General features: G+C 41.0%; 1 protein-coding gene across 2 annotated transcripts in view; it reads left to right on the forward strand.

Annotated features, from left to right (window-relative positions):
• Positions 1 to 21077, forward strand: part of LOC139478203 (TPR repeat-containing protein DDB_G0287407-like) — a 37903-nt gene extending 16826 nt beyond the window's left edge. For both annotated transcript variants that reach the window (XM_071260582.1, XM_071260580.1), the window contains exons 16-22: positions 3354 to 3525; positions 5380 to 5508; positions 6336 to 6454; positions 6737 to 6869; positions 7623 to 7739; positions 8370 to 8594; positions 10228 to 21077. In XM_071260582.1, coding sequence (XP_071116683.1) covers positions 3354 to 3525; positions 5380 to 5508; positions 6336 to 6454; positions 6737 to 6869; positions 7623 to 7739; positions 8370 to 8594; positions 10228 to 11013 — 1681 coding nt within the window. In that variant the 3' untranslated portion in view covers positions 11014 to 21077. The remainder of the gene's footprint in view (positions 1 to 3353; positions 3526 to 5379; positions 5509 to 6335; positions 6455 to 6736; positions 6870 to 7622; positions 7740 to 8369; positions 8595 to 10227) is intronic.
• The last annotated feature ends 728 nt before the right edge of the window (positions 21078 to 21805 follow it).

Here is a 21805-nt window from a genome sequence, read left to right on the forward strand (position 1 = left end):
TCCGCTCCCTGGCTTTTCACCCGGTTAACCACCCCCATAGTGGGGTTCCTCCACCGGAGGGGTGTCCGGTACTTCGCGTACCTGGACGACTCGCTAGTAGCAAATCGAATGACGGACACCCTGTCACGCCATCTCGTTTTCGCACGTCGGCTCTTGGAGCAATTGGGGTGGATTGTCAATCTCCCCAAGAGCGAGTTAACCCCTTCTCAGAACTTGCAGTTCATCGGAGGTCGGTTCAACACGCCTATTTGTCCCCCCAGACCGGTGGCACAAAATTCAGGCGATGATTGCCAAAGTCTTAGCGGTGCAACAGACTGTTCACTTTTGGGAACAGCTGTTACGGCTACTTGTATCAGCCCAGGACTGCACCGAACGGGGTCGTCTCCAACTCCGCCCGCTGCAACGGTTTTTAATCCAGTTGTTAGCAACGGAGGTGAACAGTGCGACCGTCGCCCTCCCGGATCGGCTCCGACCGCATCTGGAGTGGTGGACGCTCCCTTACAATGTCTTATCAGGAGTCTCTATGCGGCCCTACCGGGCCACGTTGAACCTGTATACAGACGCCTCTCTAGTGGGCTGGGGCGCCCATCTAGAGGGGGAGGTGAGCTCGGGGCTGTGGTGCGTAGACGAACTAGGTCTTCACATCAATTGTCTCGAGTTCAAGGCAGTGATCAACGCAGTCAATCACTGGAAGCATCGTCTCGTCGACGCCCGGCTCATGCTGGCGACCGACAACACGACGGTAGTGTCCTATGTGAACAAACTGGGGGGAACCCACAGTCACTCGCTACTCGATCTCACGTTCGAGTTTTACGCTCTGGTGGACAGTGTCCCGTGCCAGATACGCGCCCGTCACATCCCAGGTGTGCGGAACGTACTGGCCGATGCTCTATCGAGGCCTCAGGATCCGAGCCCCACAGAGTGGATGCTGAACCCAGTAGTGTTTCAGTGGCTGTGCGAACGTTTGGGTCGTCCGATGGTCGACCTGTTCGCAACACGGTTCAACAATCAACTCCCGTTGTTTGTATCACCAGTCCCGGACCCGAGGGCCATCGATCACGATGCTCTCGCGTTAGACTGGACGGGCTTGGACGCTTATGCTTACCCGCCGACAGCGTTGATACCACACATTCTAAGCCGGCTTCGAGGAGTTCACTGTCGAATGTTACTGATCGCGCCCATGTGGCCGAACAGATCGTGGTACCCCGACTTGCTGACCCAGGTCACGCAGTCGCCACTCCCACTGCCTGTGAGACCGGATCTCTTGATCCACCCTCACACCCGTCAGCTTCATCCAAATGCAGGGCAGTTCAATCTGCACGCGTGGATGTTGTCACCGAGCGTCTGAGGAGTAAAGGTTTTTCTCGCCGGGCGTCTCGGGCATACGTTAGTATGCATCGTGATTCTACCCAGAAGGTGTATAATGCACGTTGGGTTATTTTCACGAAGTGGTGTTGTAAACATCACATTCATTCGCCAGATAAGGTATCTGTGCAGGATATTGCTCGTTTCATGTCTCACTTGCGAGAGACCCGGAAACTCTCCGGGGGTTCCATTGCCAACTATGTTTCGTCCGTTGCTACGGTACGGGACGTTGCTATGGGTACCAGTCTCTCCAAAGAGCCGGTGATACGGGGTATTATCAAGGGTTTCAAACAGCACGATCTTAAGAAGGGCCGCCTTCGGGCACCGGCCTGGGATCTTTCCCTAGTGTTGCAATCACTTACGGAAGCTCCGTATGAACCCTTGCATAGTGCTTCGTTCCGGCATGTGACTTGGAAAACAGCATTTCTCCTCTCCTTTGCCACGGCGGCACGTGTATCCGAAATTCATGCACTCGATGTCGCCAAGGTACGATTCGATAGGGGTGACGAAGGAGCGGTCCGCCTGGGCCTGCTCATGGGCTTCGTCGCCAAGAATCAGAGAGTCGGGCAAACGGAGAGAGAATTCACTGTAAGATCCCTCAAAGAAATCTTACATCCTGCTGATACTGAGGACAGAGCGCTGTGTCCGGTTAGGGCCCTTAAGTATTATCTTAAGGCTTCGAATGAACGTAGACAAGGGCGTGACCGTCTGTTCATATCGTGTAACCCTAATCGCACGGTTGACATAACTCGCAACTCGATTGCATTGTGGCTTCGTTCTGTCATCAATCTGGCGTACCGGTCTCGGGGGTTACCGGTAGCGGGGTCAAACCCGCACGAGATCAGGGCGCTAGCGGCAACATTTGCCCTACACTCGAATATCTCTGTTCACAGAATATTACGAGGTTGTTACTGGCGTTCTGACTCGGTTTTTGCCAATCATTACCTCAGAAAGGTTTCTGATGAAGACGTGGAGGGGGTGCACCGTCTTGGGCCGCTGATCGCGGCACAAGCGGTCATCTAGGGGGTGTGTCCAGCGCAATTCCAAACTCCGCAGTCGTCAGTCCTTGCACGGTGGTCAATCTGGGTCGTCTCCAATGTTCCCACGCCGTGGGTACAGGAGTGGGGGTCCTGCAAACCAGCGCACTCACACCACAGGTGAGGCGGCTTTTTGTGTGTTTTGTCCTTATTTGTATTTTGACAATTATGCATTTAATTGTCTGTCGTGTATTCCAACCTTGCGATACATGCTTACGAATACTGGAATTAGGTCACACGCCTAATGCATACTTTAAGTAGGCTTGCTCTGGGATATACGGTCTGAAGGAAATTAATTTCCCTCTTTTCGACTGTTTAACCTGATCTAAGATTTAGCTCACGCGGATACAGTGTTCTTATCCGCTGCGGCGATGAAATACCTATCCAGTGGGGCCGTTTGGAGTCACCAATCGTTTTGGCAATGACGATTGAGCCTTACGGTATGCGCTTGACAGTGCTTTGGTATTCCTATAGGGTAACGCCTAGCTAGGTGCATGCGCATCGAGTGCTTCCGCCTTGGTGTTTACTTCCGCTGGTCGGAAGGAACGCTAGCAGTCAGGATTCGGGTTGTAGGTGCTCCCCACTGCCTACTGTGGTAGTCAGCCTCGGTATAACAGTGGTAACGTATTACTTAATGTAATTTGTAGAATTTTCCTATTCGGAATATTCTATAAGTAATACGTTACCACTGGGCTGCTGCCCGCCCGTCCGTCCCCCGAGCACTTGCTCTCGCAGGAGACAAGAGTGAAGGGTGTCACATGGCAGCTAGGTGGCTACGCACGTGCTGCATGAGGTAATTGAGATCTCTGTGGTAGATTTCGCTATAGCAGCAGTTGTGGGAGACAACAGCCTCGGTATAACAGTGGTAACGTATTACTTATAGAATATTCCGAATAGGAAAATTCTACAATTTAACAGCCGCAGTGATGCATGTATTGGCCTTTGTTGCAGATACTTCCGCAAGGGGGAGGCGGAGGAGCGGGAAGACGTCCCGGTACAGGAGGACGAGGACAACAATGAGGGCAGCTTGGATCGGGAGGAGAAGCCTGACGCCTTCTACTGGTGGCACAAGAAGCTGGCTGACTACTTCGAGACAGTGACAAACATAGACAGGAAGGTCGAGGTAGGCAAACACATTGCTTCACCTGGTGTGTCTGATGGTATTGAGAGGGGTAATTCTAGGGTGGGACCTTGTGCTGTTAGCCTTAAAATTTGAAAAAAGCTTACATTTAAAAAAAACCAAGTTCATTTTAACATTATGCTTTTGAGGTTACATTGATACATGTCTTGTCTACCTGTAGGAGTATCTAGGTGTATGATGAGGTTACATTGACACATGTCTTGTCTACCTGTTGGAGTACCTAGGTGTCTGATGAGGTTACATTGATACATGTCTTGTCTACCTGTTGGAGTATCTAGGTGTCTGATGAGGTTACATTGACAAACGTCTTGTCTACCTGTTGGAGTATCTAGGTGGTGTCTGATGAGGTTACATTGATACATGTCTTGTCTACCTGTTGGAGTACCTAGGTGTCTGATGAGGTTACATTGACACATGTCTTGTCTACCTGTTGGAGTATCTAGGTGTCTGATGAGGTTACATTGATACATGTCTTGTCTACCTGTAGGAGTACCTAGGTGTATGATGAGGTTACATTAATACATGTCTTGTGTACCTGTTGGAGTATCTTGGTGTCTAATGAGGTTACATTGATACATGTCTTGTCTACCTGTAGGAGTACCTAGGTGTATGATGAGGTTACATTAATACATGTCTTGTGTACCTGTTGGAGTACCTAGGTGTCTGATGAGGTTACATTGATACATGTCTTGTCTACCTGTAGGAGTACCTAGGTGTCTGATGAGGTTACATTGACACATGTCTTGTGTACCTGTTGGAGTACCTAGGTGTCTGATGAGGTTACATTGAGACATGTCTTGTCTACCTGTAGGAGTATCTAGGTGTCTGATGAGGTTACATTGACACATGTCTTGTCTACCTGTTGGAGTACCTAGGTGTCTGATCAGGTTACATTGATACATGTCTTGTCTACCTGTTGGAGTATCTAGGTGTCTGATGAGGTTACATTGACAAACGTCTTGTCTACCTGTTGGAGTATCTAGGTGTCTGATGAGGTTACATTGATACATGTCTTGTCTACCTGTTGGAGTACCTAGGTGTCTGATGAGGTTACATTAACACACGTCTTGTTCACCTGTTGGAGTATCTAGGTGTCTGATGAGGTTACATTGACACATGTCTTGTTCACCTGTTGGAGTATCTAGGTGTCTGATGAGGTTACATTAACACACGTCTTGTTCACCTGTTGGAGTATCTAGGTGTCTGATGAGGTTACATTGATACATGTCTTGTTCACCTGTTGGAGTACCTAGGTGTCTGATGAGGTTACATTGATACACGTCTTGTTCACCTGTTGGAGTACCTAGGTGTCTGATGAGGTTACATTGATACATGTCTTGTTCACCTTTTGGAGTACCTAGGTGTCTGATGAGGTTACATTGACAAACGACTTGTTCACCTGTTGGAGTACCTAGGTGTCTGATGAGGTTACATTGGTACATGTCTTGTTCACCTGTTGGAGTATCTAGGTGTCTGATGAGGTTACATTGACAAACGTCTTGTTCACCTGTTGGAGTATCTAGGTGTCTGATGAGGTTACATTGGTACATGTCTTGTTCACCTGTTGGAGTACCTAGGTGTCTGATGAGGTTACCTTGATACACATCTTGTTCACCTGTTGGAGTATCTAGGTGTCTGATGAGGTTACATTGATACATGTCTTGTTCACCTGTTGGAGTACCTAGGTATCTGATGAGGTTACAGTGATACGTGTCTTGTGTACCTGTTGGAGTACCTAGGTGTCTGATGAGGTTACATTGACAGATGTCTTGTTCACCTGTTGGAGTACCTAGGTGTATGATGGATTACATTGATACATGTCCTGTCTACCTGTAGGAGTATCCGTATCACCTGGTGTGTCTGGATGACAAGTATCGCTTGGCTCAGTGTCTATGTGACTGGGACATCTTTGACCGACTCTACAATGAGGAATACAGCTCTCAGCTCCTTGCCTACTGGAGAAAGGTCAGATATATAACATCCTCAGTCCCAATCTATGTGTCACCATGTCAAATGTTTTGAACTTTTGAAAATAACAGAAAACAAATGTATTTGTTCACACGATTCTGCCTCCATAGGATTGTTATTAAGGGTGTTTCATAACAAAACACCTGCATTAGTGATCCTTTGTTTGTTGCTTTGGGATCTTTTCTGGCAAACAATCCTAGTGCTGTGACTGTTGTAACCCATACTTTGAAAAAGTTTAATGAAAGTCATAGTACTAGGACCTCTCTGTGAAACCTGTGAAGATCCGTGATAGAATAGGTCTCCCCCAACCCATGCTTGCCATAAAAGGCGACTATGCTTGTCGTAAGAGGCGATCAGGGATCGGGGATCGGGTGTTCAGACTTGCTGATTTGGTTGATGCATGACATTGATCCCAATTGCGTGGATCGATGTTCAGATATCAATCACTGGATTGTGTGGTCCAGACTCATTATATACAGACCACCGTCATATAGCTGGAATATTGCTGAGTGCGGCCTTAAACAACAAACCACCAACCAACCTCTCTGTGAAAGGACTGTCGTAGAAATATCCTTTGGTCCTACGACATGGAGCCCTCTTTGTGCCCTGGTAGTCATGACCTGTGTACATCAGCACAGACTTTCAGTGTCATGATTACATGGTGGAACATGGTTGTGGTGTAGTAAGTTCTGCACTGGAGGTTTCATTGTAAATTGTAAGGTAACCAGAATTCGTAAGCATGGAGATAAATATGTCCTTCCAAACATACCAGTTTCATGTAATGATGAGTAACATTCTTTAAATCGTGCCTCGTCTGTTTTCAGGTTGGTCCTTCTGCAGAGATGATCTCCTATTACGAGACCGCCCTGTCAAAGTTTGAGGAAGATGAAACAGTTAATGAGGAGTCTGTGTCTATACAGTACGAGAAAGTCTGTAGAGTCGTGTGAGTACTGTGCTTCTGAACTTGTTATGGGGGCCCAGTCATCTAAGGCAATTCGCCAGGCATTGTGTGTTTGAATCCTGGTTTGCCCTGACTGTGTTTCTATATTTGTCAGCACCATACCTGTTGTCATTCGTGATAAATATTTTGGACCTGCATCACTTCAGGCCTTCTTCCATTATTAAGCTGACATGATATAACTGTTGAAAGCGGTGATGTGGACACTTATATATGTGACATATAGATTAGAAAGTAGAACTTTATTGTATTTGATTCTTCTTACAGAATTCAGGCAGGGAAACACTATGAAGCATTAGAACTGTTAAAGACAGCCATGAAGATAGAGGAAATAGAACTTGGAGCACGGCCGCATCGCATGGTTGAATTGTATGCCCTCATGGCCGAGATATATGATGAGGTAAGGTTTGTACTTGTAAGGGGAGGCAGGAATAGTGTTTCTCAAACTTTCATTTTTATGTTAAATGTTTACACCAAGTCAAATTAAGAAAACTGTTTAATGATCTTGTCTGGTTGGGTGTGTTTGCTGATGTAAGTGGTACTTGTCAATTTAGACTCATTGCAGCATGGGTTCATAGGTTGTCATACATTGTTTTATACCCCCAGTAAAGAGGTATTGAAAGAGATGCCATGGTTTCCACAGGCTTGAACAGGCCTTGAAGTTGGCAGTCCAATATTGAAAAATACATGCTTTGAATCTGCCTTGAAAAGGCCTTTAAAAAGTGATGATATGTCTTGAAAAATCCTTGAATCTGGTTACTGTGGCTTACCTTCCTGTTAAAATGAATATGTTGCAGTTGTTCATTTCTCTGATAATGTGTGATGATATCATGTCCATTACACAGTTGATATTTAAAATTGAAACAACCAAAAATTTTAGACTTTAGTATTTTACTAGTGTATTTGTATGTGCAAATGGAGCCATTCAGACTATGAAATAAAGAAAGTCCTTTATAATCTGTTTGAAAGCAAGCTTGGCACTTCATCCTAGCCTTGATAAATGGGGTCCTTGCCTGGGAGAGGCTTAAATTTGGAAGCTTAAGTTTTGTGTGAACCATGGATGCATATGTGTCCAGTACAATTAATCTACTTACATACGATTGTTGAGCATAATGTGTGCGGTAAGTGTTTTACTTTTTCCATGTGTTTACAGAAACTGAAGCTGAATGACTTTGTATCTCCAAGTCAACTCCCGGACCTCAGGAAAACCATATACTATGGGCGCAAGTCCATCACAATACGAAAAACATTGCCTGGGACGTATCATAAGGTGAGGCGTAGCTTGAATGTTGTATCCTCCTTGCTTCAGATCATGTTATGCTCATCTAGGTCAGCCCCCAAATGATATATTAGCTTATTGAGATGTGTCATGGTGTTGATTGGAAATTTTAATATTGATAAACATGTATATCAACTCAAAAAGTATCACAATATATCCATATTTCAATTGATGATAAAATGAATTATTAAATTGTCAGTAGATACTACCCTTGTAGACCTTCGATTAATCAAGTTAATACTAAATATAGACTAGGCTGATCCTTCAAATGTTGAAAATTGATAAAAATGTGATATGTGTTCTGTTTAATATTTAAGAACTGACTGACTTCAATATATATTTTTGTTTTGGGAGGTATAAATGTTAAAAGCGATGTACATACTGTGAAAATCTGCATAAATCTGGTTTATATAGAAATGAAGAGTTTTGACTTGTTGGTTCTCCTGTTTGGATGGTGTGTGGTTTTTGACAGCAGATTCTCAGGGCTATATGTGGAAATTGTAGATCCAGGTTTGGAAGATGGATCTGGGCAAATGATGCCACACTGTCTGCGTCTATATTTGTCATTATTGTAATGGGATGAGTGAAACTGAATCTAACCTCACTCTATTTAATTACCAGTTCAAGCTATCGATGAGTCTGATGAAACTGGCGTTCAACATGGAGAGCTGGGAGGCCTGTGGTGGTGGGCCGGAGTTGACGGGGAGTGAAGCGTTGGCCGAGGGCAACAGGTACATCGACAAGGCGCTTAAGATATTCCAGGAGCTAAATGACATGGGACATTATGCTGAGGCCTTGATGACCAAGGGTGTGCTGGCACCTAGAGGCAGCATGGAACAGCTTAAGGTTCGTTGTAGATGTAACTTCCTTCCAGGATAATTCAGTATTGTGTTTCCCTTGTTTATTCTTCTGCTCTACAAAACCCATGTTGGTCACTCAGAAGTGATGTCACGAAACTGTCTTCCTTACAACAAATAATAAAAGATGTAGTACTCTGCTGAATATCGCAGTGGGTGGAGGTGTGAGGGGCTAGCCAGGTTTAGAAACCAAGAGTTATGTCCAACAGCTCTTTACAGACATGGTTTACTATATGAATCTCAGACAAAACCAGTTGGCCTTTCAAATTTCAGATTTGTGACTAGTGTCTGTAGTGGACACTGTTCTCAATCGTGAAACCTCCCTCCCTCCCTCCCTCCCTCCCTCACTCACTCACTCACTCACTCGATCACTCACTCACTCCACAATAGAGAACAAAGTGTATACATGACCATGAAGTGTTGATAATGGGCAGGACACACATTCCATTTGCTGTGTGTTATGTTTCATGTATATCCAAAGGAAAATTGATTTCAGTTGATCATCTTAAAATTCCTAAAACCTGGCTCTTTTGATTGCTTTTGACACCACCCAATGTTTGAGGGTTTTGCATATACAGTAGACTACGGTTATAACGAACTCGAGGGGACCACTAATTTTAGTTCTTAATAACCGTAGTTTGTTATATACATAGATACAGCATATATACAACAAATGGTTGGGAGTAAAAATAAGTTTGTTATATCCGTCAGTTCGTTATAAGCTTGTTCGTTATAAACGTAGTTTACTGTAGCAGAGTAACTGCAGATGAAGCCCATTGTTTATATCAGTAGATACTTGTTTGGGTTTTTACAAGACAGCGACTGGTCAGTCATGTTGCTTGGTCTATTATCAAGTATTATGTCTCTCCTGTGTTGGCGTTGGTGTTGGTGTTGGTGTTGGTGTTGATGTTGACCGTTCAATTTTTTTCAACAAAAATTTATATATGCATTACTCATCAACTGAACTGGTGCCTTTTGCTATTTTAAAATATCTCCAAATTATATTTTTTACGCTTCCATGTTCAACTCAGACAAGGGTAGGGTTTGTTTACTGGCCACGAAATGTTCAACATATTTCAACAACACGTAGCACTTTCCAAATTTGCATTTTTGTGTCCCTGCAAACGATTTTGACCTAATCTCAAATGAGGGTAGGGTGAAACTTGGCATATGCATAGCTCATCAGTTAAATGGTGCCTTTTGTTATTTTCAAATTCTTTTGAATTTAATTTTTTTATATTTCCATGGAAACTATTTGGCCTCAAACAACTCGAGGCTTCGTTTCCATTATATGTGCAATGACCACATGCTCAACTTTTGCCTTTTTCATATTTCATTATTTTTTCATTTCTTGTGTTTCCATGGAAACAATTTTGATAAACAAGCAGCATTTTTTGTCCCGCCAAATCTCTACAGCTATTTATTAATAAATATTTCTGCATGAAACCATTATCTTTCCATGCTATACATTGTTATTATTGTTTTTTGGGATTTGCAAATTAATTTTCAGTAACAACTTGAACTAATGTATCAACAAAAAAGAGGGGGGTGACGTATGTTTTTGAGTAAAAACACATTCTACTTAATAATCTATTATGGAGTTTTGATGGTCTGTGTTCCAGCTGTACAACCAGGCAATGGACCTGTGTATGCAGATGTATGGAGAGTTCCACATCCTCACCTCACGCCTCTACATCAACATCGGCATTGTGTACGAGGACAATAATGATTACAAGAAAGCCTACGAATACTTCAAGAAATGGGCACGTGTCAGTGAGGAGATACTTGGACCTGATCATCCGAAAACGCTACGAGCCAAGGGTGTACTACGGGAATCTCGGTACAAGCGTATAGCTCAGGAACTTGGCGAATGGGATGCTGAAGAACCCGAGCAAGATGTCATCGGGGACATTGAGGAGGAAGAAGAAGAAAATCCTGATACAGAACACAATTATGATGACACGGTCGGTCAGGTAGAGCTTGTTGTGAGTCGTGAAGATCTTCCATTGGACAGTTTTGTGGACAACGTTGCTAATGGTGATGCCATTCATATCGCAGCAGAATCAGGATTAAATGTCCTGGCTGAGGTGGATTCAGATGATAATAATGAGCTGTTGATGAATGGATATTTTGATGGAGAAGAAAGGGAATCCATTAACGAGGAACACACAGATAGTGAGAATTTTTATGACGACAATTTCGAGGACTATGATGAACAGTATATACTACATGTAGACAATGGGCCTGTGATTGAGGAATTCAATGTTCATCTCGGGGATGACGATGATGATAACGACATTGTGGAACTTGCCTCACGAGAAATAGATGACTGTGACAACCGATATGCGAGTGATGGGCGAGAGGACGATGATGATGTTGGACTACACCATAGATACAACAGATCCTGAAAATGAGAGGGATGTTAGGTAGAAGGAGAGTATCGTACTATATATAACTTTTTTTCTACCTGTATGTTTCATAAGGAGACCATGAATGATGTAATAATATGAAATATTATTTTAAACCCTATGTTACAGATATCATTTAAAACAGATTCATCCCTGCACAGAAATGTTCCTGATTTACCCAGAAATACTCGTCAAAGCAGTTCAAGAGACCAAGCAGTGTTAGGCCTTAATGCTCACTTAAGAAATAACTTTTGGTGTTCTCTATGTGTCTTTATGAAAGACAACTATGGTAATGAAGACAGTTGACTTATGGATGTCAATGGCTTCTTTGTTCTTTCAATGCAGTATTTGGGTACAGATGCTGTACTTGTATCAAACAAGTAAAGGTACAGCATCTGTACTGACACAACGCACTGAAAGAATAAAAAATGAAATTGAAATCCATAAATAAACTGTATTCTTTCTTACTGAAAGTTCTATAAGTAAAAAAAATATGTTTCTGAACTTTTGTTTTGGACTAAATTGACAGTATTAAGATGCCCATTTTTGGATCTATTCATAAAGTTTAAGAGGCAACTAACGGGGAATCGGGTGGTCAGGCTCGCTGACTTGGTTGATGCATGTCATTGTATATCAATTGTGTGGATTGATGCTCATGATGTCAATCACTCAATTATGTACGGACCGCCGTCATATGGCTGGAATATTGCTGTGTGCGGTGTTAAACAACTAAACAAACATTAAGTTTAAGAGGAGTGATGTTTAAACTGCATTCAACAAGCGCAAAAGGCCTTGTACAAGTTGTAGTCTTCCCCCTACAAAACCTACATAGACATGAGACGCATTGTATATCATGCAGTTTGTATGTTAGTTTTGGGGAAGCCGATTTAAATTACCCAGCCTTTGTTAAAAATCTAGAAGATAAAAAGGACGGGAACTAGAAACATACCTGGTATCTTACTTTGGCCTGGTGCCACTTACAGACATTACTATGGAAATATGAAATGAATAATGATGATATATGAATGTCTGGCTGCACGTATCACAATAGGTTGTACCTACCAATGTGTCGTGATACTTGGTAAGCAGGTAAGCAGTGATATGTCTCAGATGATAGGTTTGTGTCATTATTGCATCATGAGGTATATCATGTTGCCAAACCTGTAGGTGTTGCGTGTACACTGAATTTGTAATGTACTGTGAGACACTTACAATAGAAGTAGGAATGATATGAGAATGTATATCTTACTTTGTTGATATTATTTTCAAGTATACCATGTATACAGTGGTAGATATAGATAGATACCACCATGTTTGTTACTGGTAGAAAACATGAGACATTCACAACACTTCACATGAACACAATTAGCAAGTTACTGGGTTGATTTATTGTTAAAAGAAAGTGCATATTGATAGTTTGGCAAGGTTTATTGTGTTTATCATGTGCTATTTGTTATGTTTCATAACTGCCAATTATTTCTGAGATTATTGTACCAATTCTTTATTTAGGAAATGAATGTTTTCTTCAACAGGTAATAGGTAGCTGTTGGTAGTGTTACGAAGTATGGTACGCTTTGCTTGAATGGTGAACAGTAACACACTTCATTGGATACATTAGGTGTCATGTCAGCTTAGAAATAAGACACCTATCATGATAGATATTTGTTTCTGGAGAAAATGAACACAGGAATGGAATACTCACAGCGCTTATAATGGCAAGCCTTTCATGGTAGAGTGCTCGGATCTTGGATGGGGTGCCTTTGAAAAATTCATTCACTGCTTTTTCAAAAATATGATGGTCAAAAAAACTTTTATGATTTGAAGTGCCTGATGTATCGGGACTGCATGTTTTTTAGCCCTAGCTTAATTATGAATTTCATCTATTTTAATTGAGTAACATTTTATCCAAATTTAAGCCCAGGGCTTAAAAAGGACAAAAGCATGATAGGAAGAAGGAATATCCAAAGTTTGATAAAGCAATACTAAGAAATAACATAAGACAAGAAATTCTTCTTCAACTTGAAAATTACGATCAAGAACACGTTCAAAATGGAAATGACAGCTGTCAAAAATGTAACTTCAAACCAATGTTGCAGTTATGCATGTCTTCCCTATTTGTTTCAAATGTCCTACTGAGTATCCAGAACCTACGATGGGGGATCAATGTGGAAACCTCTTACAGCACTTAAGGTGGAATATTGGGGCAAAGTGGCCATATTTAAGCATGCTAAACACTTTCTTAAGGGAGATCAATCAATGTTTCAATTTGATTTAAGCCCATGGGCTTAAAAGTGTTTTATTTTTCCACTTATAAGCCCATGGGATAAATCATGAGAGGACTTAAAAACGTGCAGTCCCTGTATGTAGTAGCCTTTTCATCCCAATATTATTTTGATATCATAACATGTCCCCTGCAACATGAGTTTGGATATCAGAGATCTACAGGTACCGGTACATACCAGTTCATACCGATACATACCGGTACATACCGGTACATACCGGTAGATTAGTAGCCACCAGTAGCAACAGGGAAGAAATTAATGTAGAATTGACCATGACTGCCAGCTTTTATCACTGATGGTATGCAGCTGTGAGGAGGATGAGATTGCTGGACATATAGTGTGTAGAGGGAGGAGACCCTTTAAGGATGAAGAACATTACTTTGGTAATGGTAGGCATAGATTTGTAGTTATATGTGAATGAGAAGAGATTACTTTTGTATTCAAAAAGTGTTTAATTTGATTTAGCACTTTATTAGTTTCATGTGCCAAATATTATGTATCAAAGACCTTTCTGAAATGTGTGTTACTTTTGTGGCCATTCTGGAAGAATACAGATGAATCATGTGAATTACCGGTACAACAAAAATAACTTTTTAAGGACTGCAGTTATTTATTCAATGCAGAGGTTGCAGTCGAGATTGCAAAATAGGAATATGTTTGGTTGTAAATTTTTTCATCATGTTCATTGGTCAATTTAATTCTGCTATCGGACAAAAGATGAAACTTCACTCATTAAGAAGTACCCTATTTGACACTTTAAAATAGAAATCAATTGTGTACTTTTTTAATCAAATATCATTGCTTTTTTGTCAATTTATTTATTTTTTTAGCCAGAAATTATTTTGGAAGGAGTTGTGGTTTTGTTTACTGAATCAAAGAAGGGGATCTGTTAAGGGGTTGATGAAACTGAAAAGTTAATTTAGTTGGGGATGGGGAGCTGGCGCCCTATAATAGAGTCTCCATTTATATTGATTTCATCATAAACAAACATGACAAAATACTTCATCATAGTAATTTTCATTTGATGTGTAATTTTGACATTTTTAAAGCACCTATAATTGTAATGCAAACAGTATTAAACACAAAACCCTTAAAATTGGCAAATTTCTACTCGTCCTTATGATACCTCACTATTAGGCAGTTTGGAAAGGACTGTAGGACCAGTGCCAATTACAACCCTGCACTCCTGTCCCAGGTTCCCATTGTTTGTAAAATCACAGAAATGCCTCTATTTTTTACACAGTTGAACACTCCTAATAGTAAATCAACATATGATTTAATTATTTTAATCAGCACTTCAGAATCCTGTGGTGGAATTGATTTTTAAGGGGAGCAGGGTACTCGGTAATTAGAAATTGAAGTTGAGACAAGGCTCCCTAAAGACAGTACTGTCACACCATGTACTGGCTCCACTGTATATATCAGCATTCCAGATTACTGCAGTCTCATTAGAACCAGATGTTTTACTCCAATATGACCCCTCTGTGTGAAGATCGGAAAACCCCTCCATAGGAAGAGATGTCAGGTGAAGTTTGAAATTAGGGGCCAGTTCATCAAAGTGATCGTAGCGCTATGGTGATCTTAACTCCCATACATTAACGTAGTCTTACAGCAGTCGTAGCGCTACCATCTCTCTGTGGAATGGGTCCCAGCCAATCAGTGTGGAAACTTCTAAATTCTCTATATGAGAGATTGAAGCATGCCGACCAGCATATCTCATTTATTTATCTGATTAGGAATTTTCCCAAATGTAAATAAAACAACATGTGCCATATTGTGAACATGTTAAACATTTCTGAGCGCTATGGATTCTATACCCAAAAAGGAGTACCAACAGATGAATCAAGGTGGTCAAGAAATGAAGTCATATTGTTATAGGTTCACCTGACCTTCGTGCAAACAGTTTTCGTATCGGAGTAAAAGATCTGACTTACTGAGATTACTGTTTGAATAATCTGTAAGGTGAATCTCTCAGAAGGCCACACATTTCTCAATGTCACATGCTTTCTGTAGATCAAACCATATTCTTATTGAATTATTTTTGTAACTTTATTTTTTCTTGATCATGTTGATCCAAGAGAAACCAATAGTTACGTTTGTTTAATAAATGACAATTTCAATGCCTCATGTGCTTCCATTGAAAACAATTATATTTCAGCTTTATCAATTTTACTTTGATGCTATGATATTACTGAACGAAATGTTCTGAAGATGTACAGTTTAAAATTAATCCATGTCAGCAAATATGGCATTATTATCAAAATGATATATTTAAAATTGTGGAATAAATAGTGAAATTGCCAGACAGCCATAAAACTGGTACACGTGGTCATGTTGCTGAAGCATGGTATATATGCAAAGGACCATTCATAGGATTGTGTTAATATGCAGTGAAACATATCAGCATATCATATCAGGAAAAGGATATCTCTTAGGAGGGTCAATTTTCACAAACGATCTTAGCGCAAAGGCCCATACTTTAAAAATGACCTACGATAGAAGGACATCAGAGGATAACTTAACATACTACTACTACTACTACTACTACTACTACTACTACTACTACTACTACTACTACAGGACATAGGCCAATATCTGTATTTATCAATACTTCAATGGTTTGTATACTGAAGAATAAAAGTTAGGGATCATGGATATTTTGGGGCTATTGTTTGTAGTGAAGTTTTAGCACACAATTTCATGCAAATATCCCCCCAAACAATTAATTAACCCTAAATCTTTTTAATTTTCAGTATAATTATGTGAACACTGTTCCTCCATTATTGCTGTGTAGCAGTGATGCGTGCTTGAATATTGTATGAACCCAGCCATTGCCTGACATAGAGCAGAGTTCGAAGGTTATGGCACGTCAAGCGAGCACTCACTGGTCGGAGCACTCACTGGTCTGAGCACACACTGGTCTGAGCACTCACTGGTGTGAGCTCACACTGGTCTAAACACACACTGGTCTGAGCACACACTGGTCTGAGCACGCACTGGTCTGAGCACACACTGGTCTGAGCACACACTGGTTTGAGCACACACTGGTGTGAGGGCACACTGGTCTGAACGCACACTGGTTTGAGCACTCACTGGTCGGAGCACTCACTGGTTTGAGCACACACTGGTCGTCTGAGCACTCACTGGTTCGAGCACACTCTGGTCTGAGCACACACTGGTCTGAGCACACACTGGTTTGAGCACTCACTGGTCAGAGCACTCACTGGTTTGAGCACACACTGGTCTGAGCACTCACTGGTCAGAGCACACACTGGTCAGAGCACACACTGGTCAGAGCACACACTGGTCTGAGCACACACTGGTTTGAGCACACACTGGTTTGAGCACACACTGGTTGGAGCACACACTGGTCGGAGCGCTCACTGGTCGGAGCGCTCACTGGTTTGAGCACACACTGGTTTGAGCACACACTGGTCGGAGCACACACTGGTCGGAGCACACACTGGTCGGAGCACACACTGGTTTGAGCACACACTGGTTTGAGCACACACTGGTTTGAGCACACACTGGTCGGAGCACACACTGGTCTGAGCACACACTGGTTTGAGCACACACTGGTTTGAGCACACACTGGTTTGAGCACACACTGGTCGGAGCACACACTGGTCGGAGCACTCACTGGTCGGAGCGCTCACTGGTTTGAGCACACACTGGTCAGAGCACACACTGGTCAGAGCACAAACTGGTCAGAGCACACACTGGTCAGAGCCCTAACTGGTCTGAGCACTCACTGGTCTGAGCACTTACTGGTTTGAGCACACACTGGTTTGAGCACTCACTGGTCTGAGCACTCACTGGTCAGAGCACACACTGGTCAGAGCACACACTGGTCTGAGCACACACTGGTTTGAGCACTCACTAGTCCAAACCGTGAAGTATGTGATGATGACTCGAATGAAACCTAATATTCTTGTGATCTGATCAAATTTTTGGATTACTGTATTGCAAAGACATGTAATCCTGTTATTTGATACTGTGTTCTGGGAGAATGAAAGCAAGAGATCATGAAATCAGGTTTTCAAATCCATGAAACAATCTTTTTCACTATCACTCACAAACTTTGTGAAACTCTTGGTGATAAGAACATTGAGAATCTTCTTACTTCGGATGTTCCACTAAGCAAATATGACACTTAAAACAGACTTTAAACTGCTAATATTGTATATTGTATTGTATTAATGACCCAAGGACACAGCCTTAGATTGTTTGGGATAGTCTGCCCTCGATGACAGTGTGCTTGGCAAACTATTGAATCTATGTGTCATTAGCCTTATGTGTACGGGCAGAGTTATAATTGCATGGGGGAAGGGACTCGCCCACGCTGATTTCACTAATCAAGTCTTTGATAACAATTTACATGTTGGAAGAACATGAAGACATGATACTCTTATTGATAACCTCTGTATACTTGTGTCAGAGTTTCAGTGTCACTTCTTGCCTTCGATGAACAAAGGGGCAGGATGTAGACAGAACTTGTTATCCGTATATAGTTACATGTCTTCATTGCTTTCCCTATTCAAGCAGCACCTCAGCAGAAATTACTTAACAGTTATGTATGTGCCAAATATGGTCTTGACCATGTGATGTGTGTAATGAGGGCAAAATATCAACTTTTACTGTGTCATTTTTGTAAGACCATTCTTAACCTTATGATTCATGACATCGTCCCTTCACAATCCCCTTCAGCATTACTGAAGTGACTTATTCGTTTCTTTTCCCTGGTCAGTTATCTGTCCCAAGTTTGTTTCTGTTTCTGTAACTTATTCTGATGCGTTATTGTTGAGTTAATCCCTAACTGTCCTGCTAGTTGTGTATATGAACGTGTGTAAATGTTTGTTAATTTATGATGCCCTGTAAATACACAGCACCACAGTTGGATCCCCTGTATATTAGTGTAAGATACGACTTGTGTTGACTGCGCCAATGTGCTTCAAGTAACATGCAATAATGTTTTTTTTCCTTGTACGCTGTGCTGCCTGAATACAACTGACTGATTTTGTTTTTTATTTTTTGTTGTGTTGGAGAAATATGGATTACCTCTCAAAGCCAGGGTTATTTCCACAAGCGATCTTGGATCTACGACGATCGTGTATTTTTTTTGTATGATGTAAGTCCATAATTTGACATTGGCTTATGATAGTCACAGCGCCAAGATGGCTTTGTGGAACAGGGCTCAGGGTACTAATGCTTCACCACAATGCCAGAGATATAACTGGCAGTGATCATTTAAAGGATAATAATGCAGTGTACATACTTAGGTGGTGAGTAAAAAATTCAAACATCATTTCCGAATTTTATTTTATATTTTTCATTTTATTTTATCCCAATTTCCTCTTTCCTTTCAAATGTATTTTTTAATATTTATGATGCTTACTAAAAGAGCGTAAAGTGAGTAGTTTGTTTTTGTACAAGTACTGGTGTAGAAATGTTTCTTGTTGGTAACGATGTAACATCTTTTGACACATCCTCGTACCCATCAACTTGATAGCACCGATATGCTCCTGATCCAATCAAAATTTGTCGGGTGTGCTGTAAGCAATATCTTTCTTCTCATAGGTTCAGACAGAATTAGAGAACATTTCCTTAACCAATCATTTTTTTTTAAAAATAAAAAACATAGGATTTAGTTTTTTAAGCAGCTTGTCTCATTTAGTCATTATTCCATACTGTGTATGATTAAATCTGGAAAATGATCATGTTCATTAACATGATAAAGTAACAGCATTGTAAAGGCTGCATTGTATTGTTAGATAATGGCTGTCTTCATTATTCATGTTTATGATTGGATTTACATTGAATAAATTTATATGCTCCCAAATCTGATGTATTATGTTAGCTGCTGTTTGTACAAGTACTTTGTTGTTCTTAACGGCTCAGGCTGTCACTTCTGTAGGTTCTACATTCCCACTGTATATAGTTCAATGCTGTATAGATGCATCTCCCAGTGGCTGTATATAGTGAGGTTAGTGAGTTGTGTTGATATCTTGGCTTTTTCACTGTGAGTAGCTGTGGAATTATTAGCATCTTATTGTGATTAGTTGTACGTCAAAATGCTGCAGTCATATACAGTCTTTAGGAAATGTGACAAGCTTGTTGAATCAGTGTGACTTGCGGAATAATGAAAGAATTGTGATAAATACTTATGTGTGTTCATAAAATCTGCAAATAATATATTGATTATATGCCAAATATATATTTTTTACAGTCTAGCACAACATTTTAAAAATGATCAAATATATGCATGTCAAAATTGTCAATGTATCAAACATGTGAATATCAAAATGAAAAAGTTGATTGTTTAATCTAATTTTTTTTATGTTTTCAAAAAGTTACCGTAAAAAGCCCATCGTTTTTTTCAAATTTCAGAGTTTGATATATGATATTTTGAAAGGGGATAGTACAGCTTCTTGATCTTCCTGTGTAATGACTTTGTAAAGAAACAAGAACCTCAACAAACTGTCTATTGTTGAGATGAACAGGTCATGGTGTTTGATCAATGTTTTTTCACAATGTCTTTCTGACTACTACTCTGTTTATGACATGGGTAATAATACTACACCACAACGCAAAAAAAATCTCACACAATAGGCATTTGTGAAATGTCTGACGAAAGAATTATCATATTTAAAGAAGATCCAAACCTACTCCATGTGCCCTATGGCAATTTTCATAGCAGTGACTGATTCACTGGAGTACTGGTTCATTATGGTTCATTGAGTGGGTCGGGTTTAATGTTGCTTTGAGCAGTATGTCAATTATATCCTGGCACAAAAAGGGACACAACTCAGCAAACTGCAATACCTAAGACAACCTGAACCCCTGTTCTTTGGGCAGTGTTAGTTTTGATAATGTTTGATAGAAAACCATGCTTGTACGAGTACAGGTAAATCTAAACTTGGTAATACTTCTAAATGTTTAATGTGTCTATCCCAATATTTTGTGCAGAGTTGCGTCCCATGTGAAGGCCAGAAACCTGCGATTCAAATCCTGGTTTGCCCAGACTATGTGGGTTGATCAGCACCATACCCGTGCTCGTGGGTTTCACCAAAGTGGTAAACGTTGAAGAACTGCATCACGCCAGGCTTTCCTCCCACAAGCTTAAGTGTGAAAAACTGAAATACTGTTCAAAGTGGCATTAAACAGCTCACTCACTCACTCACTCACTCAGTCTTTTACCTAATCATGATGTATGATAACTCCTCACATTCAGTATCCTGATATGTTATGCTCTTGATACTTGGTAAGATAACATGAATATTGTATTTATTACATGTAACAATTCGGCTGTTTGGTTGTCATGGAAGCAAATAACTGTCCGCCATCCATTATTTGATGTCATAAAATTCCAAAGAAATGTCATTGACTTTTTACAGCTGTTTGCAAACAGAGAGATAGTGCTCCCATAAAACTAATGACAACTTTAATTGGTTAGATACTTAGTTCATCGTTGTAATGTCAAGCATATTCCATAATTACACAAATTTCTGTTAATGCCCAGACCACAAATTGTGAATTTGTATTAAAAGATGTTGTCCTATCTGTATTTATTATTTAATAGACATTACATATGACGTTATTTCAGAGCCATAGTACTGTCTGCATTTATTGTTTGAGATTTGTTACACTGTCTGCAGTTATGATTTGAACCCAAGTGTACAGAGCTTAACCACAATGTATAAATGTCAGGCGGTGGCCAATCTGTTGGTGTGCTTATCTGACCTGTGGGCGTACTGTGTGAAGCATACATGTTCTCATGCATGGCCGGAGTTGATGTCCGACTTGCACAAATCAAATAAAATTTGAAATAATGCTGATGTTGAAACTTTCATTTTCCTGACTGGAGGATGCCCTTTTGGTGTTTTGTTTGTATTGAACGCCGCACTCAGCAATATTCCAGCCACATGATGGCAATCTGTAAATAATCAAGATTAGACCACATAATCCAGTGATTGACATCATGAGCATCTATCTACACAATTGGGATACGATGACATGCATCAACCAAGTCGGCCAGTCTGACCACCCGATCCCGAAAAGCATGGGTTGCTGAAGACCAATTCTAACACAAATCTTCATAGGATTCTTGTGGAGTTAGAGTCTGGATACTTCACTGATCCTCATGTCTTTGTGCATGGCTTGGTCGATATAGAGAAAGCAACAGAAGCATTGTTTGGGCGTATCAATGCTGTATGGAACACCAGCAATTTTAGAGCTACAAATGGATCTCTGGCCAAGTTTCATGTATACAGAGATCATAGGACTTTAAAACTAATTGGCCACCCATCCAAAAACATTTGAAGATGATAATGGCCATAACACACTAGTGAGTGATTTTGACACAGCTTTGATCAGTATTTCAGATATATCATGGTATGTCAGCTTGAGGGGGAAGAAAGCCCAAAGAAACTCAGGTCTCAGACATCTACCATGGTAAAACCCTTGAGCACGGTTATTGTGCTGACAAACCAAACATTTGAATCTGGGACTCG

This window comes from Haliotis cracherodii, unplaced genomic scaffold, assembly GCF_022045235.1.
Source record: "Haliotis cracherodii isolate W230 unplaced genomic scaffold, xgHalCrac1.p SCAF_4, whole genome shotgun sequence".
Lineage (NCBI taxonomy): Eukaryota > Metazoa > Mollusca > Gastropoda > Lepetellida > Haliotidae > Haliotis > Haliotis cracherodii.